At 45.5% G+C, this 17864-nt stretch overlaps 1 protein-coding gene across 2 annotated transcripts in view; it reads left to right on the top strand.

Moving 5' to 3' along the window:
• MLXIP (MLX interacting protein) overlaps positions 1-17864 on the top strand; it is an 83862-nt gene that overhangs the window by 34937 nt on the left and 31061 nt on the right. The window contains exons 1-2 of one of the 2 annotated variants that reach the window (XM_029571893.1): positions 15077-15770; positions 16075-16181. In XM_029571893.1, the coding sequence (XP_029427753.1) occupies positions 16175-16181 (7 nt within the window). In that variant the 5' untranslated portion in view covers positions 15077-15770; positions 16075-16174. Of the gene's footprint in view, positions 1-15076; positions 15771-16074; positions 16182-17864 lie in introns of those variants that run through there. The other variant, XM_029571892.1, reaches the window with a different exon arrangement.

Genomic DNA, 17864 nt, shown 5'->3' with positions numbered 1-17864 from the left:
AGCTTTTTAATCAAGTGTCATGAGACATGACATTGAACTTGTGTGCAGCAAGCCAGGCCATCCTGGACTGCTCTGAAAAACCCAACATTTAGGAAATGCGAGCTGGCAAAGAGGACTGTACAGTCCCTGCTGTATGTAGTTGCTTCTTCCTTTCTTGCAGCTTTCGATCTCTTTACTGTTAACACCAGAGTTGGCGGAAGGCCCATGGAGGACCTTTCAGAAGGGTCGCTGGTTACTCTCTGTGTTAATTGAGGTTTTTTTGGGGAAGGGGTTCTACCACAGGCTGACTACTTTTTCAATTTATTTACTTATTACTATTTTAATCTGTTTTTTGGATCCTTTGAGGTCACGATACTTCTGGAATTGAGCCGTGTTCCTTGCCATGCAAGCTTTCATGGTGTCCAGAAGCACAAGGGTTGTAAGGGCCTCAAAAACCTCCCTAGGCAAAGCCTGTGCAGTCAGGAGCAGCACACCAAAGGCTTCTTCCCATTGTAAGAAATGTATTCGTGACACAACCTCAGTAGGGTTTGATGCGGCGTGCATGTATATTGAACACTGGCAGGGGGATTTCCAGAAGCCCACGTTGTTGCAAGGCACACAGACACGTTGGTACACGCCTACCATAGAGTGAATTCTTGGAATTGGCCAAAGATCTTTGCACACAAAGAGTCCGTAAGGCTTGTATCTGCTGTTGGACAGCTGGCAGAAGGTGGGGCAAAACAGCATTTTTGGAAATCCAAATGTATGCGAGTGTTCGCCCCCATCTAAGCGTCTCTGTTTTTTCAAATCCAGCTGAAAGTACACACGGCGTGAAAATGCACACGTGCTTCTAGTCTTGCGGAGAAGATCAGCTTTCACCCAGGAGATTCTGGATGAGGGGAGCTACTTATGTACCCAACTAGATTGCTCCTGAGAATTTCCCTTATTGGCTTTTGAGATGTATGAATTGGTTGGCGGTTTGGCCAGTGGGAGGAATATCGGGTTTAAGGGAGCTGGAAGTCGTGTTTTGCGATCTGCTGTCAGCAACACTGTCTTGAAACGCAAATTGTTGGCAAATGTGACCTTCCAGGCTGACCAGTCCTCCGTCATGAATAAATCTCTTCTCGTTTGGGAGAAGTCTTGACGGCGTAAGCTCCACGGAGCAGGGACTGTCTCTTATGTGTGGCTGTATTGCGCCGCTCACCTCTTGTAGCACTAGTGGTAGGAGTAGAGAACTTTTATTTATTTTTTAATCAGCTGAACGTAAAAGCTCTCTTCAGAAGTAGCATGTGAACTGTTTCTCACGTCATATATAAGAAGAGACTGGTTTGATCTGTAGAGCTCCAGTTCACCATTATCTGTAGATGCTTTGTTTATTGGCCAAATAAATCCAGCGCAGCCTTTGAAGACTTCAGTATTGCCACATCAGGGCTGGAACTCCTATATAAACTCATTGTTAAATAGAATAGTGTGTATTATTTTATCTCCACGGCATGGAAAATAAAGAGAATGAGAGAGAACTGTATATAAGCAGAACTTTTTTTTCTTCTTTTTTTAAAATTATTAAACTGTTACGCACAAAATCCAGTAGTTTGCTTTTGTTTTGGATGTGCGTAGGCAGGACAAGGGGACTTGGAAAAGAAATTAAAAAAATAAATAAATACTGAGCCACTTTTAGCCGGTGTTTGGATCTATTTTTAGGCGCGTCATGTTCTGTACCAAATGTTATTTTATCCTCTTTGACCGTCAACTCGGTTTCGGGTTTCCGTGACTTTTTTAAGGATGGTAAACAGCTCCTGCGGCCTGGGTGCCTCCGTGTCTTGGAAGCAGAAGGGGTGGATGGGGGGGCTGTGAGCTGAACCTATGGTGGTTAACGCATCACCGCGGTGGGTGCCAGCGCCTGTACTTGGGCTGGATGAGCTTTGATCACTGTTTGTTCTGCCCGATAATTTGGCGGCAGACTTCTTTCATGGAACAGCCTGTGCCTTCTTTAATGCACCTGCACTGTTCCTGGAGCAGCGAGCAGGCTTAAGGGAGCTGAAGAGGGAGCCTGCTGGCAGAGCTCAGCAGCCTGGGGGGGAAGCAGCAGGTTCGGCCAGACGGGATGCCAGCCGGTTAGGAGCCCTGCTGCCTTTGAAAGATGCTTGCCAGGAATACCAGCGCCCCGTGAGGCCTTGAGCACTGGCATTGCTGCACACAAGGGAGGCAGTCTTGGTTCCTGTCACAGCTCTGGCACTCTGTTAGGAGCCCCTTTTCATCCTGAGCTAGTTTCAGGTCTGCTGGGAGCTTAAATTCACCTTCTCCTGGCTCAAAGCTGAGCATCTGGTTTTGTTTTGTGTTTTGTTTTTTTTTGGCCTAGAAGATTCCTCCTCCTGCTGCTCCAGGTTCTGGTGCCATGAGCCTTAATTTGCAACTGTCAAGGGATTTTTTTTCCCTCTTTTATATCCCTTCAGTACAGCTGACTGCCCACACACCAGGACTCTTTCCAGGACCCTGAAGTCATGTGCCCTAACTTTTTTTTTTTTTTTTTGCCAGTAGGGGTCGCCACTGCATGATGACGATGTCTTCCTTCTCTCATCTCCCTCCACAGTATCCAGAGTCCTGGCCTGAGAAGTGAACCCAGATCCCTCCACCAACCCAGCCCTGCGAGAGCAACCTGTAACGCTGAGTTGTTAAACTCTCAGAGTTGGGGGTTTTTTTTTTTTTTTCAGCTTTGGTTTCAGACATTGAAACAATAGCGCGCTTCTTTGTATGTGCGCGGTTTTGATGCTGGAGCCCTTTCAAACTCTCCCTGAGCTTTTCGTTTCCAGGCCCGGTGGGATGGGGATCTCGGGAGGCAGCGTGCCTGCTGGTCCCAAGCTCAGTGGGCGAGTGGCTCATTCTCTTCCCGCTGCAAAGGGATGTTCTGTATCTGAGAGAGGAAAGCCATCGGTCGCATTCTGTGGCAGCTAATGGACATTTTACTGGGCAAAAGAGGCTCGCGGCATCTCTGTTTAAATGCACAGAGCATCTGCTCCGCGCTTTATGACCCCCATGAGCGCACCCTTGAATGACACTGAGCCGGTTCGGTATGGGATGGGGGGTGAAAGGGGACAGACTCGGAAGTAATCAAAAGAAATCTTTATTTACCGAGAGGGTGGTGGATGCTGGGAACATTCTCCCCATGAAGGTGGTGGAGACGAGAACAGTAACTGAATTCAGGAAAGCATGGGGGCAAGCGTTGGGGATCTCTGAGGGAGTGGTAGGGACTGGTGAAAAATAGGATGTGTTAGTAAAACCATGCCTGACGCTGGAGCCTTGGGCTCAGGCTCTACAAGGCTGCTGTACACGGGGGGTCTATGTATTGGTGTGCAAAGGGGCAAATCTCTGCATAGCAAATTCAGTTGTGCAAAACATGGCAATGGTAAGAGTGTCAGTGTGTTAATCAGGTAACCCCGTCTGTTTGATGAGCAAAGGACGGTGGCAGAAAATCATATAGAGCAGCCGAATTAGCAAAAGTACCTATGGAACAGCTTAGTCACAGACGCTTACTGTGTTAAAGGACCATCATAATAGGCTTCATCGAACAGTGATAACTTTGTATCTCAGCCTTATTTTTAATCATAGGTCTGACAGTTATCTATTTTTCAATATTTTTTTCAATATATGCTGTGCAAAGGTTCAACTTAGCTTTAGTGTAAAACGCTGTCTTTTTTTCAAAGACACAGGTCCATGTTTCAAACAGCCCAGTTCTTTATCAAGGGCTCAATAACAGTGTTGTAGGTGAATTCAGTGATCGTATAACATGGCGTCCCCGCATTGAGCCCTTGATAAAGAACTGGGCTGTTCGAATCATGGACCCGTGTCATTGAAAAAAGACAGCGTTTTACACTAAAGCTAAGTTGAACTTTTGCACAGCATATATTGAAAAAAATATTGAAAAATAGATAACTGTCAGACCTAAGATTAAAAATAAGGCTGAGGAGGTGGAGGTGAGAGGGTGCACTGCCGAGGGCTTTACATATTACCTTGTTGAAATTCCGTTTATTTCTTGCTGGACTGAGCTCTTCAAGTGTGAGAACACCTGCGGCAGAGGACTTCCCTATCGCTGATGTCAAGGAGGCGGGACTTCCGGCTTTCAATAAAATCTGACGCCCTGTGGCGCGTCGACGTCGCCGGCGCGTCGCCGAAGCCGCGCGCGCCAAAGGGGCGCGCGGCCTAGTCTCATGTTTGGATACCCTTGGATATTAAAATTGGACCTAGAAGCGCACAAATTCGGCAAAAGTGAGTAATACTGAAGCAATTGCTCTCTCTCTCAGCCTCCACTCATGAAGTAATTGTTAATTATTAAGTAAGTTGGGTTAAAGAAGCTATTCCTAAGCAATTGAATCATTACCTCTGACTCAATGCCTCATATGAAGCGGAAGGCTAGAGTCAGGGAGATGTCAACATCATCCCTGACTCTAATTCGATATGTTCCATGTAAACCGCCTCCCCGGCAATAGTTATTTCTGTTAAATGTGAACCGGAGTGATATGTATTGTATACAGGAACTTCCGGTATATAAAAACCAAAAATAAATAAATAAATCCCCTGTACTAGCTTCTTCACAGCCTAGGATACCAGCTTTTTTTGCCCCTACAGCAAGTTTGGAACCGGTAGAACAGATCGCTGGAGGAGTAGGAATAGAGCATACTCTACCCTCCCTGACTGAAACAACTTTAAGTCCCGGTGCCCCTAGTACTCCTCCTCCACCTACTCAAAATTTTCTTGAAAATTCAAAAATTTCAAATGATATACATAAGAATGGAGCAGGAATCTCGGTCACTGTGGGGGGAATGGAATCAAGAATACCAGAAAATACCTCGTTGAATTTGGTAAAACCTAATGTGATTACAATGGACACACTTTGGGATGCAATAAAAGCGCTGGAGTCTGCAGTAACAAATTTGACTATGATAACAATGGACTCTAACTCTCGATTTAAGAATACCGAAGTATTGGTGTCTAATTTGAATGTAAAGTGTCAACAAACTGAAAAACGACTTGATAATTTAGAAATATGGCAACAGAAATTTGCCAGAGCGGAGATTATTTATGATAAAAAATTAGAGGTATTGGAAAATTCATTTAAATACCTAAACCTCAGAATCATAAATTTTCCAAAGATAGATCTGATTTCTCCGTATGATATGTTCAAGGAGTATTTGCTGGAAATTTTAAAAGTTCCCCAATCAGCAATGCCTACCATATCTAAGATCTATTATGTTAACCCTAAAGGAACTCCTAAACTAATAAACAACGAAGGACAAGATTCTTTGAATCTTACAGGGATTATAGAAGCAACCGTAGATACTGTGATTTCAACTAGGTCAATATTACATGTATCATTTTCTTTCGCCATGGATAGAGACCTAGTTTTTAGATCTTATATGAGAAATAGGTTGGTTTTATTCCATGGTGGCAGAATATGGATGTACCCTGATTTGTCAAAGCAGTCGCAAGATAGAAGAAAAAAATTTCTTGGGTTAAGAACTGAGGTAGAAGCAAGAGGAGGGAAAATGAAATTGAAATTTCCTTGTAAATGTGAAGTGGTTTATCAGCAAAACAAATTTGTATTTTTCGAAGTATCACAGTTAAGGGTATTTTTGGATTCACACCCCCAAGAGAATGTGACTGCAGAACTGGAGGCTATATAAATTGATACCTGTCTGTAAACTTATTTTCAGTTGTACATCTGGATGAAAGTAATCTCCCAGAATTGTCCTCAAACATGGCTCTGTTTCATATTATTTCATGAGGATTTACCTCTTAAAAATTAGTTTAAGAAATGAATGTCAGAAGAAATATTATAGGTGTGATAATTTAGTTTATGATGAAATTTTTCTTGTTCTGTATTCATTTTGAAGCATTTTTTGTTATATATGGAAACGCATAAATTAAAAAAAAAAAAAAATAAGGCTGAGATACAAAGTTATCACTGTTCGATGAAGCCTATTATGAAGGTCTTTAACAGAGTAAGCGTCTGTGACTAAGCTGTTCCATAGGTACTTTTGGCAATTCGGCTGCTCTGAATGGTAAGAGTATGTCATTTAAATCAAAAGACAGAAAAAGTGAGGCTGTGGGTAAAGAATTATTTTCATGAGTTGGCCACTGTGCCCCAGCACCTCTCCTGGGAGGCTGCTCCAGGCCTCCATTGCTCTTCCTTGCAGAAATATTTCTTTACGTTATTAGGTATCCTAGGCAAATCTTTTTCATTGCGCCAGCCTCCAGGACTTTGGGCTTCGCACTGAGAGTCTGATAATGAAACCTTCATGATGGCCCCACTTCACCCCTCCCAGAGCAGCAGCTGTGGCTGCCCCTGTCCTAGGGCCACAGGCGACTGCCTGGTTAGCCTGCTGGTTAAGCCGGACCTGGGAACAGACAGGCCCTGCCGTCCCGTTAAGTGCAAAGCTTCATGTTTATTTTTTTTTACATTTTCTACTGTACTTAAAATGATTTACAGGGAGCCTCGGTATCTAATTATTACTTAACAGGACGTGCTTACAGCTAGCACATATTGCCCTTCATCTTTAGAAGTTTTCTTCCACCGAGTCCTGGGAATAAAAATTGGGCGAGCCCTGCTGGGTGTCACCTGACTAGTGAGAACAGGTAAACTCCCAAAGTAAGCAAACTTAGTTTTTGCATGGAAAGCTTTTATTTTCCCTCTTCTTCCTGGAAGTACTCCTGAGAGGGAGCGATTGGATGCGGGCCCAGAAAGAGGAAGGCGTAACTGCGGGGAGGGGACGGGCGGAAGGATGGACGGAGGGCGCATGGGACCACTTCAGGACAATCTCTCGTCAGCTTTTCATCCTGGCTCCGACCTACGCTCTCAGACCCCCGAATGTTGGGTACAGGGTATGAGGAGGCCCTGCTCCGAGCAGAGATTTCAGCTGACTCTGTTTTTGGCCTTACTTCAGAGAAACTGTCTGTCTGTCTGTCTGTCTGTCCCAGGCTTCCCCTTACCCCCCTCCCTTGATAGTTCTTCACTCTCAGGGGTGAATTTTCCAAAAATTAACATATGTGCACATAAGTGGCATCTACTTGTGTATTCGGTATTTTATAAAAGTAAAAAAATATGCACACATTTTCCCTTTTGCTTGCCCCTGTGCGTATGTTAAATTAAACAAAGGCGGGGAGGGGAGTGGCCTAGGGGCGTTCTGGTGGGGCCAGCACGTACTCCCGTAAGTTGTTGTTTTGAAAGACACGCATGTACCTTTTCCAGTTTATGCACGCGACTTTACAGCTGCTAATTATCTGGCGCAAGTGATACTAAACGTGGTTACTGAGTGGGAGGTCCGGGTGACCACCAGGGAGTTCAAGCTGAGCAACCCGGAAGGTCTCAGTGACCTAGAGAAGGACTGGGAGAACTGGGGGCCAAATTGCTAAACTAGTTAATTTCATTTACGTGCGCATGTTTAAAATTGGCTGCCGGGAGTGCGTAAATTGGGGTTTACGCAAGTAAGTCCGACTTTACTTTCGCACGTAAAATCTGCGCGCGCACCCTTTTAAAATATGGAGGAAAAAATACACATTTTCAATGCTTTGCTATACCAGGTCTCAGTGCATTGCATGCATTCACGCAGAAGCCTACATATGCGCGTATATTGTGAGGTAGAGATGCATTTTTTATAAATCGCACTTATATCATATGCACGTGTTATAAAATTCTTGTGTAGATCTGCTTGCAGCCTTATTTATTTATTTAAAACATTTTATATGCTGGTCTAGGTGGCTTACAGGTGCATATATGGTAATGATGATAGTAACTCTCGCTACGAGCAGCTTACCCCCCTGTTTCTGTTAAGGGTAGTAACTGCCTCTCTGTGCAGGTTACCCTCATATTTCTGTTAAGGGTAGTAACTGCTGCTCCGTGCAGGTTACCCCCATGTTTCTGTTAAGGGTAGTAACTGCCTCTCTGTGCAGGTTACCCTCATATTTCTGTTAAGCGTAGTAACTGCCGCTCCGTGCAGGTTACCCCCTGTTTCTGTTAAGGGTAGTAACTGCCGCTCCGTGCAGGTTACCCCGGTGTTTCTGTTAAGGGTAGTAACTGCCTCTCTGTGCAGGTTACCCCCGTGTTTCTGTTAAGGGTAGTAACTGCCGCTCCGTGCAGGTTACCCCCGTGTTTCTGTTAAGGGTAGTAACTGCCTCTCTGTGCAGGTTACCCCCGTGTTTCTGTTAAGGGTAGTAACTGCCTCTCTGTGCAGGTTACCCCCGTGTTTCTGTTAAGGGTAGTAACTGCCTCTCTGTGCAGGTTACCCCCGTGTTTCTGTTAAGGGTAGTAACTGCCTCTCTGTGCAGGTTACCCCCGTGTTTCTGTTAAGGGTAGTAATTGCCGCTCCGTGCAGGTTACCCTCATGCACTCTTTTCTTCATTTCCCGTTTCTGGGGATCTGCAGTGTTTATCCCATGCCCTGTTGAATTAATTTACTGTTATCCTCACCTGGGGGAGCATTCCAGGCATCCACCACCCTCTCTGTGAAGAACAGGTAAAATGCACACATACAGACACAATGTCCACCTCTGATTGTGATCCATTAACACAGCCAATTGAAACAGCAAAGTCAGATGGCATATATGGTAGAAGAGCTAACTGAAACAAATGTATTTTAAGCAAATGTTTTAGTACGTGTGATTACCGAATTAGTTCCTGTAATGAGTTCCAGATTGTAGGTTCTGCCACACACAGTGTTTTTGAAATTATCCTCCCTGTATAGTAAGTGCTGTTTTTTTTTGCCAAATTAGAATTTGTATATATATACAAAACCAAAGAGAGAGAAATTAAATTCTTCATTAACAATATTTTAACCAAATTACATAAACATTTACAACTTAAGTATACAACACACATTTATCGCTAGATCCTTAACCTTAATCAAGGCATCACAGACATTCACACCATTCATAGACTGACATGTATCAAAAACTTATGTATAACAAGAATTGTATAACAAAAATTATCTGGCTATTCATTCAGGGGCGGATTTTCAGAGCCCTGCTCGCGTAAATCCGCCCAAAACCGGGCGGATTTACGCGAGCAGGGCCCTGCGCGCCGGTGAGCCTATTTTACATAGGCTCACCGGCGCGCGCAGAACCCCGGGACTCGCGTAAGTCCCGGGGTTTTCGGAGTGGGCGTGTCGGGGGGCGGGGCCGGAGCGCGCGGCGTTGCGGGGGCATGTCGGCAGCGTTTTGGGGGCGGGTACGGGGGCGTGGCTACGGCCCGGGGGCGTGGCCGCGCCCTCCGTACCCGCCCCCAGGTCGCGGCCCGGCGCGCAGGAGGCCCGCTGGCGCACGGGGATTTACGCCTCCCTCTGGGAGGCGTAAATCCCCCGACAAAGGTAGGATGGGGGTTTAGACAGGGCCGGGCGGGTGGGTTAGGTAGGGGAAGGGAGGGGAAGGTGAGGGGAGGGCAAAGGAAAGTTCCCTTCTAGGCCGCTCCGATTTCGGAGCGGCCTAGGAGGGAACGGGGGTAGGCTGCGCGGCTCGGCGCGCGCAGGCTATACGAAATCGATAGCCTTGCGCGCGCCGATCCAGGATTTTAGCCGATACGCGCGACTACGCGCGTATCTACTAAAATCCAGCGTACTTTTGTTTGCGCCTGGAGCGCAAACAAAAGTAGGCTGTTCGCGCTCGTCTGAAAATCTACCCCTCAATGTACATATCATTGTCACATTGGATCTTGTAAAATGATGTAGCGAATCTACAAACAACTTCCTCCTTATAATGTCAAATTTACATTCTTACAATGACAAATTCACTAATTTTTCATAAATTCCCAACAAAGAAATCTTCGTTTCACCCTTCAGTCAAGGGCTTCATCAGGGAAATATTCCATGTGCTAGAAAACCTACAATACATAAAAAAAAAAATGTATATCCTAATCTATAAAATAAAATGTATACAAGAATATACCTGCCTGTCCATATAGCAAAAGGGGCCTTCAAAATCCAATGCGATATCACTTGCTGTAATATTAACTACATTATTTATCCAAAAAACAACAGGGCTTGTTCTGTATCCAGCGATACCAAACTGAATTATAACAAAGATCAAAACAAAAATATACTATAACCCTACATTTTACAAAAATATATAAACTCATTAATAATCCAGGTCTATGATTAACATACCCTGTCAAGAACCAGAGCTCCTACCTTCTATATCACATAGCCACCATTATCTTCACAACACATCAATGGTTCCACGTACTCTTACAGAGATAGGTATCGGGATAACGCTATATCTGTGCAAACTAAAAAGGATGATTAGAAACAATTAAATCACCATCCTTACCACTCCGATATTTCAACCAATACAGCGAAGGCAATAATGAAGGCACGTTATCCCAAATCAAAAACAACATACATGAATTGCCTCCATCACTTAGCCACTAATTACAGGGCGTAGAAATAATTTACAAAAATGCAGACCAGTCAACTTGATTATTAAGTCCATTAGGACTAACCATGTGCCAGGTACAAACAAAATGTTGTTCCAAGCATAATAATGCTGTCGAAAGATCCCCTCCATTTTTCAGTGAGATCTTACAAATAACAAAAAATGTTAATTCTTCAGTGGAGTGGGACATTTGTATCCAATATTCAACCAAGGGTGCGTTCTCCTTCCGTAATCTTATACAGCTTTTGTGTTCAATGATACGTGACTTAATCATTCTTTTAGTCTGTCCAATATAAATCTGGTTGCATGGACATATGATAGCATAAATCATTCCCTCTGTATGATATGAGAGAAGACCCGGCAATATGTGTGGATATTTCAAATTTGGGTGAATATTTGTAGATTTAAAACATGCGGGCATATTGAGCACATACCACAACATATTTGGCCCTTCAAGCTGTCAACAAATAAAGGTAACTTATTTGTTGTGACTTAAATAAGTGCGTAAATCTTTTAATTAAGACTCCAAAAGATCCTCTCATGTGCTTTCTGGGCCGGATTTTAAATGCCCTGGGCGCGTAAATCCGGCCCCGGACAGAGCCCCGGGACGCGCGTAAGTCCCGGGGCTCTGTTGGCGTTTGGGGGCATGACGCGGCGTTTCAGGGGTGGGCCCAGGGGCGTGGTCGAGGCCTCCGGACCAGCGCCCGGGTTGGGTGATGGCGCGCATATTTACGTCTGCTTTCATCAGGCGTAAATCTGCCAACAAAGGTAAGGGGGGGTTTAGATAGGGCCAGGGGTTGGGTTAGGGAGGGGAAGGTGGGGGGAGGGCGAAGGAAAGTTCCCTCCAAGGCCGCTCCGAAATCGGAGCGGCCTTGGAGGGAACAGGCAGCGCGCGCTGGGCTCGGCTCGCGCAGGTTGCACAAATGTGCACCCCCTTGCGCGCGCCGACCCCGGATTTTATAAGATACGCCCGGCTACGCACGTATCTTATAAAATCCAGCGTACTTTTGTTTGCGCCTGGTGCGCGAACAAAAGTACGCGCTCACACAAAATTATAAAATCTACCCCTCTATGTTCTATCCCATATTCATCGAAAACGTCAGCTATTAAAAAAAAAAAAAAGATTCAGCGCCATTGGCCCTTAGTGTCGTCATTATTTAAGACCATGGATAGTCCTATTTTTTTTCAATAAAGAAACGGCAAGTGATATCGCATTGGATTTTGAAGGCTCCTTTTGCTATATGGACAAGTAGGTACATTCTTGTATACATTTTTTTTTTTTTTATATAGTATGATAAGGGCGGCGCTACTTTATAGATTAGGATATAAATATTTTTTATGTATTATAGGTTTACTAGCGTCTGGAATATTTACCCTGATGAAGCTCTCTATTGAAGGATGAAACAAAGAATTTCTTTGTTGGGGAATTTAAGAAAATTAGTGAATTTGTCATTGTAAGAAGGCAAATTCAACATTATCAGAAGAAAGTTGGCTGTAGATTCGCCTTGATTAAGGTTTTAATGGGGTAGGATCTAGTGACAAATATGTTTTATATACTTAAGTTGTAAACATTTATGTAACTTGATTAAAATATTCTTAATGAAGTATTTAATTTCTTTCTCTTTTGTATATTTTGATTATAAGATTCTTTTTATCCTTCATCACGTTTTGTACCTAATAAATTGGAATATTTCCATGTAATTAGGGCAAGTTTCAACTGAGTGGCCGTGTAAGAAGATCCATGATTGGTGTTTGCCATGGCTACAGTGTTTCTTTAGAGACTATAGGGTTACGTTTCTAAGGATTATTTTAGCAGAGCAAACAGCCCAGAGAGCAGACTCTCCTGATCAAGGGCACTCTGTGTTCTGTTGGCACAGGGGAACGTTAAAGACAGTCTGCCTGGTTTCTGAAGAAGACGATGTTTGGGTTAGACGTGTCGTCCTCTTTTTTTTTTTTTTTTTTTTTTTTTTTTTAATTTGATTTTTAGAGCAAAGAACATGAAGCAAACCCTTTTTCTTCTTTGGCCCCGGGGTGGCACCTGAAAATACACACTAGGGGTATTTACCTGCAGGTGCCCACGGTCAGCATGGCTTCCTGGGTCTGACGTGAACCGTACAGTAGGATTTTAGGGGAACACAATCGCCTGCGCCGCCAAACTATTCTGGGCGCACCCAGCTGAAGCAGCCGTCCGTCGATCCAGTCCGTCACAAAGGATATGCCCTGCCCCCCCGGGCAGTATCATGGGGACCCGCCCTGGGCAGCAGGCAATAGGGCTTGATTAGCTTTGAAAGTCCCTTTCTAGCGGTGCACCAGAGGGAGTTACCCCATCTCCAGTCACACATGCATCTCCTGATGCAAACGCTGCCGGACCCTGCTGGCTCTCTGCTATATTCCGCTTGCCTGTTCGAAAGCACGCTTTTTTTTCTGTTTGTTTTACATTTTTCACCATGCACTTTGAAACTGAAGCGCAGCTTCGTGAATGACCAGAACCGTGCGGTCACTTTTATAGGGACGGTAGTGTCAAATCACAAATTTAACAAGTCTCTGGGATGTCTGGTGGTGGATGAACATCCAGGTTTCCTTCTAACGCACAGTGCCTCAGCCGAAGCCATTTCAGTCTGAGAACTTGCTGGGTAAATTTCTCTCTTATTTATTAGGTCATAAGCTTCTTTTCTTTTTTCCCCCTTTTAATACCCACTGCAACATCCAGATGCCCTGTTCTGACCAATTAATGCAAGAATGTGTTCATTTTACCCATTGGGTTGTACTATAGAAGCGTTTCTGGGTGGCGTCTTTCCATGCCGGGCTGGTTTTCAGGTGGCCACCTGGCCGTACCTGCGGGTCTCGTTCCTGATCTAAGTACTAGGACTCACATTTTGGGGAGAAGCTTGATCCATTTCCTAGAATCTATAAAAACTCTCAGTTGTTAAGGAGCAAAAAAGATGTAACAGCCGATATTTAACTTAACAATACATTTTCAAGGATATCTCAAGGATGCACCCAAAGACTGAGTTTCCTGAGTAGCTTTGACAAGGTCAGGAAAAACTTGTACAAACTGACCCAGAAAAATTAACCCCCATATTCTGAAAGTAACTGCGCATAACCAAACCAACGTCCTGCTCATAAACAAACGAAACCAGTAGCGTCGCGCTTTCAGCAATCCCAAGCGTTGAGGGTTCCAGGAACACAGTTAAATTTTCCAAATCAGGTAGGGATTGCACCTCATTAACTCTGGAAACGTTGAAACAGAAGAAAATAGACTTCATTAAAAGAAGGAATATTTTCTGGGTAAATATGTAATATTTCAATTCAGTACTTCTGCGGGATAATTGTTGGCAATTCCCCAATAATTTTAGGAAAGTTTAGAAAATGCGGTTTTCAAGAAACTCCACTTTCCTGGTTCGAGCTCCTCGTTCCTGGTTCATTATAGCATTATTTATTTATTTTAAAACTCTTCTATACCCTCGTTAAGTTAATTCACCATCACAACAGTTTACAGAACGGCACAATAAGAAAATAATATAATTGGTATAGATTACAAATTAAACATGTGCCAACATAGAACGGTAACATATTTTAATAATAGAGACTATGTGTTGAATAAAGGTTAAATGTTGGTTAGGAAACTGTAAAGTGGTTGAAATCTAAGGGGTAGATTTTCAGAGCCCTGCTCGCCTAAATCCGCCCAAAACCGGGCGGATTTAGGCGAGCAGGGCCCTGCGCGCCGGTAAGCCTATTTTACATAGGTCTACCGGCGCGCGCAGACCCCGGGACTCGCGTACGTCCCGGGGTTTTCGGAGGGGGGCGAGTCGGGGGCGTGTCGGGGGGCGGGCGGGCCCGGTCGTCGCGGCGTTTCGGGGGCGTGTCGGCAGCGTTTTGGGGGCGGGTACGGGGCGTGGCTACGGCCCGGGGGCGTGGCCGCGCCCTCCGTACCCGCCCCCAGGTCGCGGCCCGGCGCGCAGCAGGCCCGCTGGCGCGCGGGGATTTACGTCTCCCTCCGGGAGGCGTAAATCCCCCGACAAAGGTAAGGGGGGGGTGTAGACAGGGCCGGGTGGGTGGGTTAGGTAGGGGAAGGGAGGGTAAGGTGAGGGGAGGGCAAAGGAAAGTTCCCTCCGAGGCCGCTCCGATTTCGGAGCGGCCTTGGAGGGAATGGGGGGAGGCAGCGCGGCTCGGCGCGCGCAGGCTATACAAAATCGATAGCCTTGCGCGCGCCGATCCAGGATTTTAGTGGATATGCGTGGCTCCGCGCGTATCTACTAAAATCCAGCGTACTTTTGCTTGAGTCTGATGCGCAAGCAAAAGTAGGCTGATCGCGCTTCTTTTAAAATCTACCCCTAAGTTAATATGTATTGGAAGATATAAGAGAAAAAAGCTGATTGCTCGGTGTGTCCTTATCGACTGTTTTCCTCCTTCTCTTTGTTTTTCAAGAAAGCTTGTTTAAAAAGCCAGGCTTTTAGCTTAGTTTTAAATAGTTTCAAATTTGTCTGCAGCCTTATTTCGAGTGGCATGGAGTTCCACAGCACAGGTCCAGCCAGTGATAGTGCTCTCTCCCTTACTTGAGTTAGGCGCACTGATTTAACAGAAGGAACAGTTAGTAGGGCCTTATTAGCAGATCTCAGGTTTCTGTGTGGGACATGTACACGCAGTGCAGTGTTAAGCCAGTCAGCCTTTTCATCATGGATTAGTTTGTGAATTCTTTGTTCGATTAACATTCTGGATGCTTTTTATGTCGTCTTCCAAAGTTTGAATCTTGTTAGTGTGAGCTGTCAATTGGGAGTTTTGATCCTGGGTCAAGAGAGTCCAGTCTTGAAGACTTTAAAGAGACCTTGGTAGAGCACTCATGGAATTCAAGACCCAACTTGGCTACCAACTCCCAAATGGAATCCAAAGTCACATGGCTGGTTTAGAAAATGGAGCTACAAACTGTGAACTTCCCGACTGATGTAAAGGCACAGGAAGACACCGAATCGCCAAAGAAGCAGAAAGAGTGGACTCACCACATGGGGGAAACACCAGTTTGCAAAACTTCCAGGCAGTCCACTCTAGAGCTTGCATCCTCCGATGTCGATGCCATAATTCCAAACACTTCGCCCACAGCCCTCTGACGCTGCTCCAGTGAGACCAACAATCGGGGATACGAGTGCCATATAGGGGGATGTGGAATGTTGCACCAGCAGTGGTCTAAGATCAGTGGGACTCAAGGATACTTCCCCAGATGAACTCCACTCCTCTCACAAGCCCGTCAATGGGGGTCACGTACCCAGTGGCAGGACGTTCGGTAGCAAACTCTACGATGGAACGCTGACCAGGGAGTAACTGGGTTTGAGAGGGAAAAACAGACTTTCCCTTTTCACAGACAGCGTAGCAGAATTAAAGGTAATAGAACCAGAGAAGCAGAACAGCTCAGAGTCGTGCTACCATCATGCCGCCATCTTAACTCCTCCCCTCATATGCTCTGTTTTAATTTTGTCACCCACCTAGAGCTGTGAATGGTGCAGGATGCAAAGTTTTTAAATAAGAAAATGTTTTTCTTGATCGATTTCTGAGGGACCCATGTCCAGGGAGAGCAGCTCTCTTTCCAGCTCTGCCTGCCTCTCCTCCCTCCTGATACTTTTTGTCTGCTTGGATTGTTTCTGGGTCATGGGAGATTCTGACCTGTTCTCTGCCTTTGTTGTTCCAGTGGGAAGTTGGTTTCGCCAAAATGGAAGAATTTTAAAGGCTTGAAACTTCAGTGGAGAGACAAGATTCGCCTGAACAATGCCATCTGGAGAGCTTGGTACATGCAGTGTAAGTATTCTCATTTTTTATTTTCCTTTTTCCGTCCATCCAGCAGTTATTCTGTAGCTGGAATCGCAGTGGCGTTGGGCACCCCCCCCCCCCCCTCCAATTACCGTCTATCTCAATTATCCAGTAAAATACTGTAATCTTGTTGTTTGTTTATGAATCACTAGATCTTTGGATGACATGTTCACTGATAATTTCAGTTTTGGGGGGTTTTGTTTCAGGGGTCAGGAGTGTTGGTCAGTAGCTCCTCCTAGTTCCAGCTCAGGCAGAATCGGTGCTGGGATGCTTCCACCAAGTGTGTTCATTAACAGCTACCTCAATGTTATCTCCCTATTATAATAGGCCCTCCCTTCCACTGTTCCCAGTATATTACAGTGGTTTTATAGTCACGGTCCAAGGCCAGGAGCCATGCACCAGGGCTCCTTCAGGAATCCTGCAGTCGTGGGCCCTGACTCCAGCTGCTTGGTGTCAACTCTTGAGTGATGACCACAACATCCCAAGAAGCAGAAGAGGACTCTGACCAGGGAGCCCCTCCGCATGGCAGCTCACAGCACTGCCACTGGGCCAGCCTAGATTCTAGTTTAAGCTTTAATAGATGTCCGTGGACTCTCTAAAGCAGACTGGTAGGGTGAGATGCAGTTGTCTGCTGTCCTTCCCTTCCCCGGTCATTGTTTTTGTTTGATTAATTCCGCATATAAGTTTCTGCTGAAGGTTGGGCTCGGTAAGGAAGGGAGGATGAGTCTGGTCTTTGGCTATGGGGAAGGAGTCCAAGGCTGTCCTCTACCACTGGCTCTGCCTGACCCTGGACAGGTCACTTAATCTCCAGGGCACAGGTGAAAACTCTGCATTTGCCTAGGTTTGGTGTTCTCTGCTAACAAATAGGGGAAAAAAAAAGTTTATTTAAACAGAGTGTAGGAGGCATGTGAGAGGCAGTACCTTTTGCCAAAGCAATAAACACAAGTAAGATTATTTATGGTTTCACGTGAGAAGGGAATAGCAGTTTTGATCAAACAAGGAACATTATTTCTGTCCGACCTTTTTGTGGTTCAGAAAGAAAAATTCGTTACTGGAGTAGCAACATAGGTTATTCATGTGTAGGGACTCCGTAGAATCCGCATTAAGATATGTGTCCTTAATACAGGGACCTATCCAGAATAAGAAGCGACCCTGTATATTCTGTTTGAGTGTGCTGCAAGGGGGGAGACAGAGGGAGTGGAAGGATCAGGAGCTCTCTCACAGTGAGAAAAAAACAAACCCAAAACATATTCAAGGGATCCAGACGAGGCTCAGGGAGAGGAGGTAAGAGCAGACAATCTCCTTATAAAAAGAGGAGGAAAGAGGAGGGGGTTTCCCAGAGGTTCAGTTCTTCTCAGTGAAGGGAGAAGCCCTATCTTTGAATGAGGAGACTTTTACAAGGGTGAGCGGAAAGGCCTCCAGCATCCTAACTGTGAGCAAACTGACCTGGTCCAGTCACTATAACCAGATGCCGGCCTGCAGGGCTGGTGATTTGTGGGTAGGCGAGCTGGGCTCCTGTTTCAGAGTGCCGCACTGCCGGAGGGCGGAGATGAGCCAGGCACTACTCCTCCATCATCCCGTTTCCCCTGGAGCATGTCTGCGCACGCGTGGCTCTCTGACCCGGGAGAGCCGCACTCCAGCCTGCCCCCGGCCCAGGGGACCGGCCACGAG

The sequence above is a fragment of the Rhinatrema bivittatum genome, chromosome 11 (genome assembly GCF_901001135.1).
Source record: "Rhinatrema bivittatum chromosome 11, aRhiBiv1.1, whole genome shotgun sequence".
NCBI lineage: Eukaryota > Metazoa > Chordata > Amphibia > Gymnophiona > Rhinatrematidae > Rhinatrema > Rhinatrema bivittatum.
This window is presented reverse-complemented; position numbering and strand designations above follow the sequence as displayed.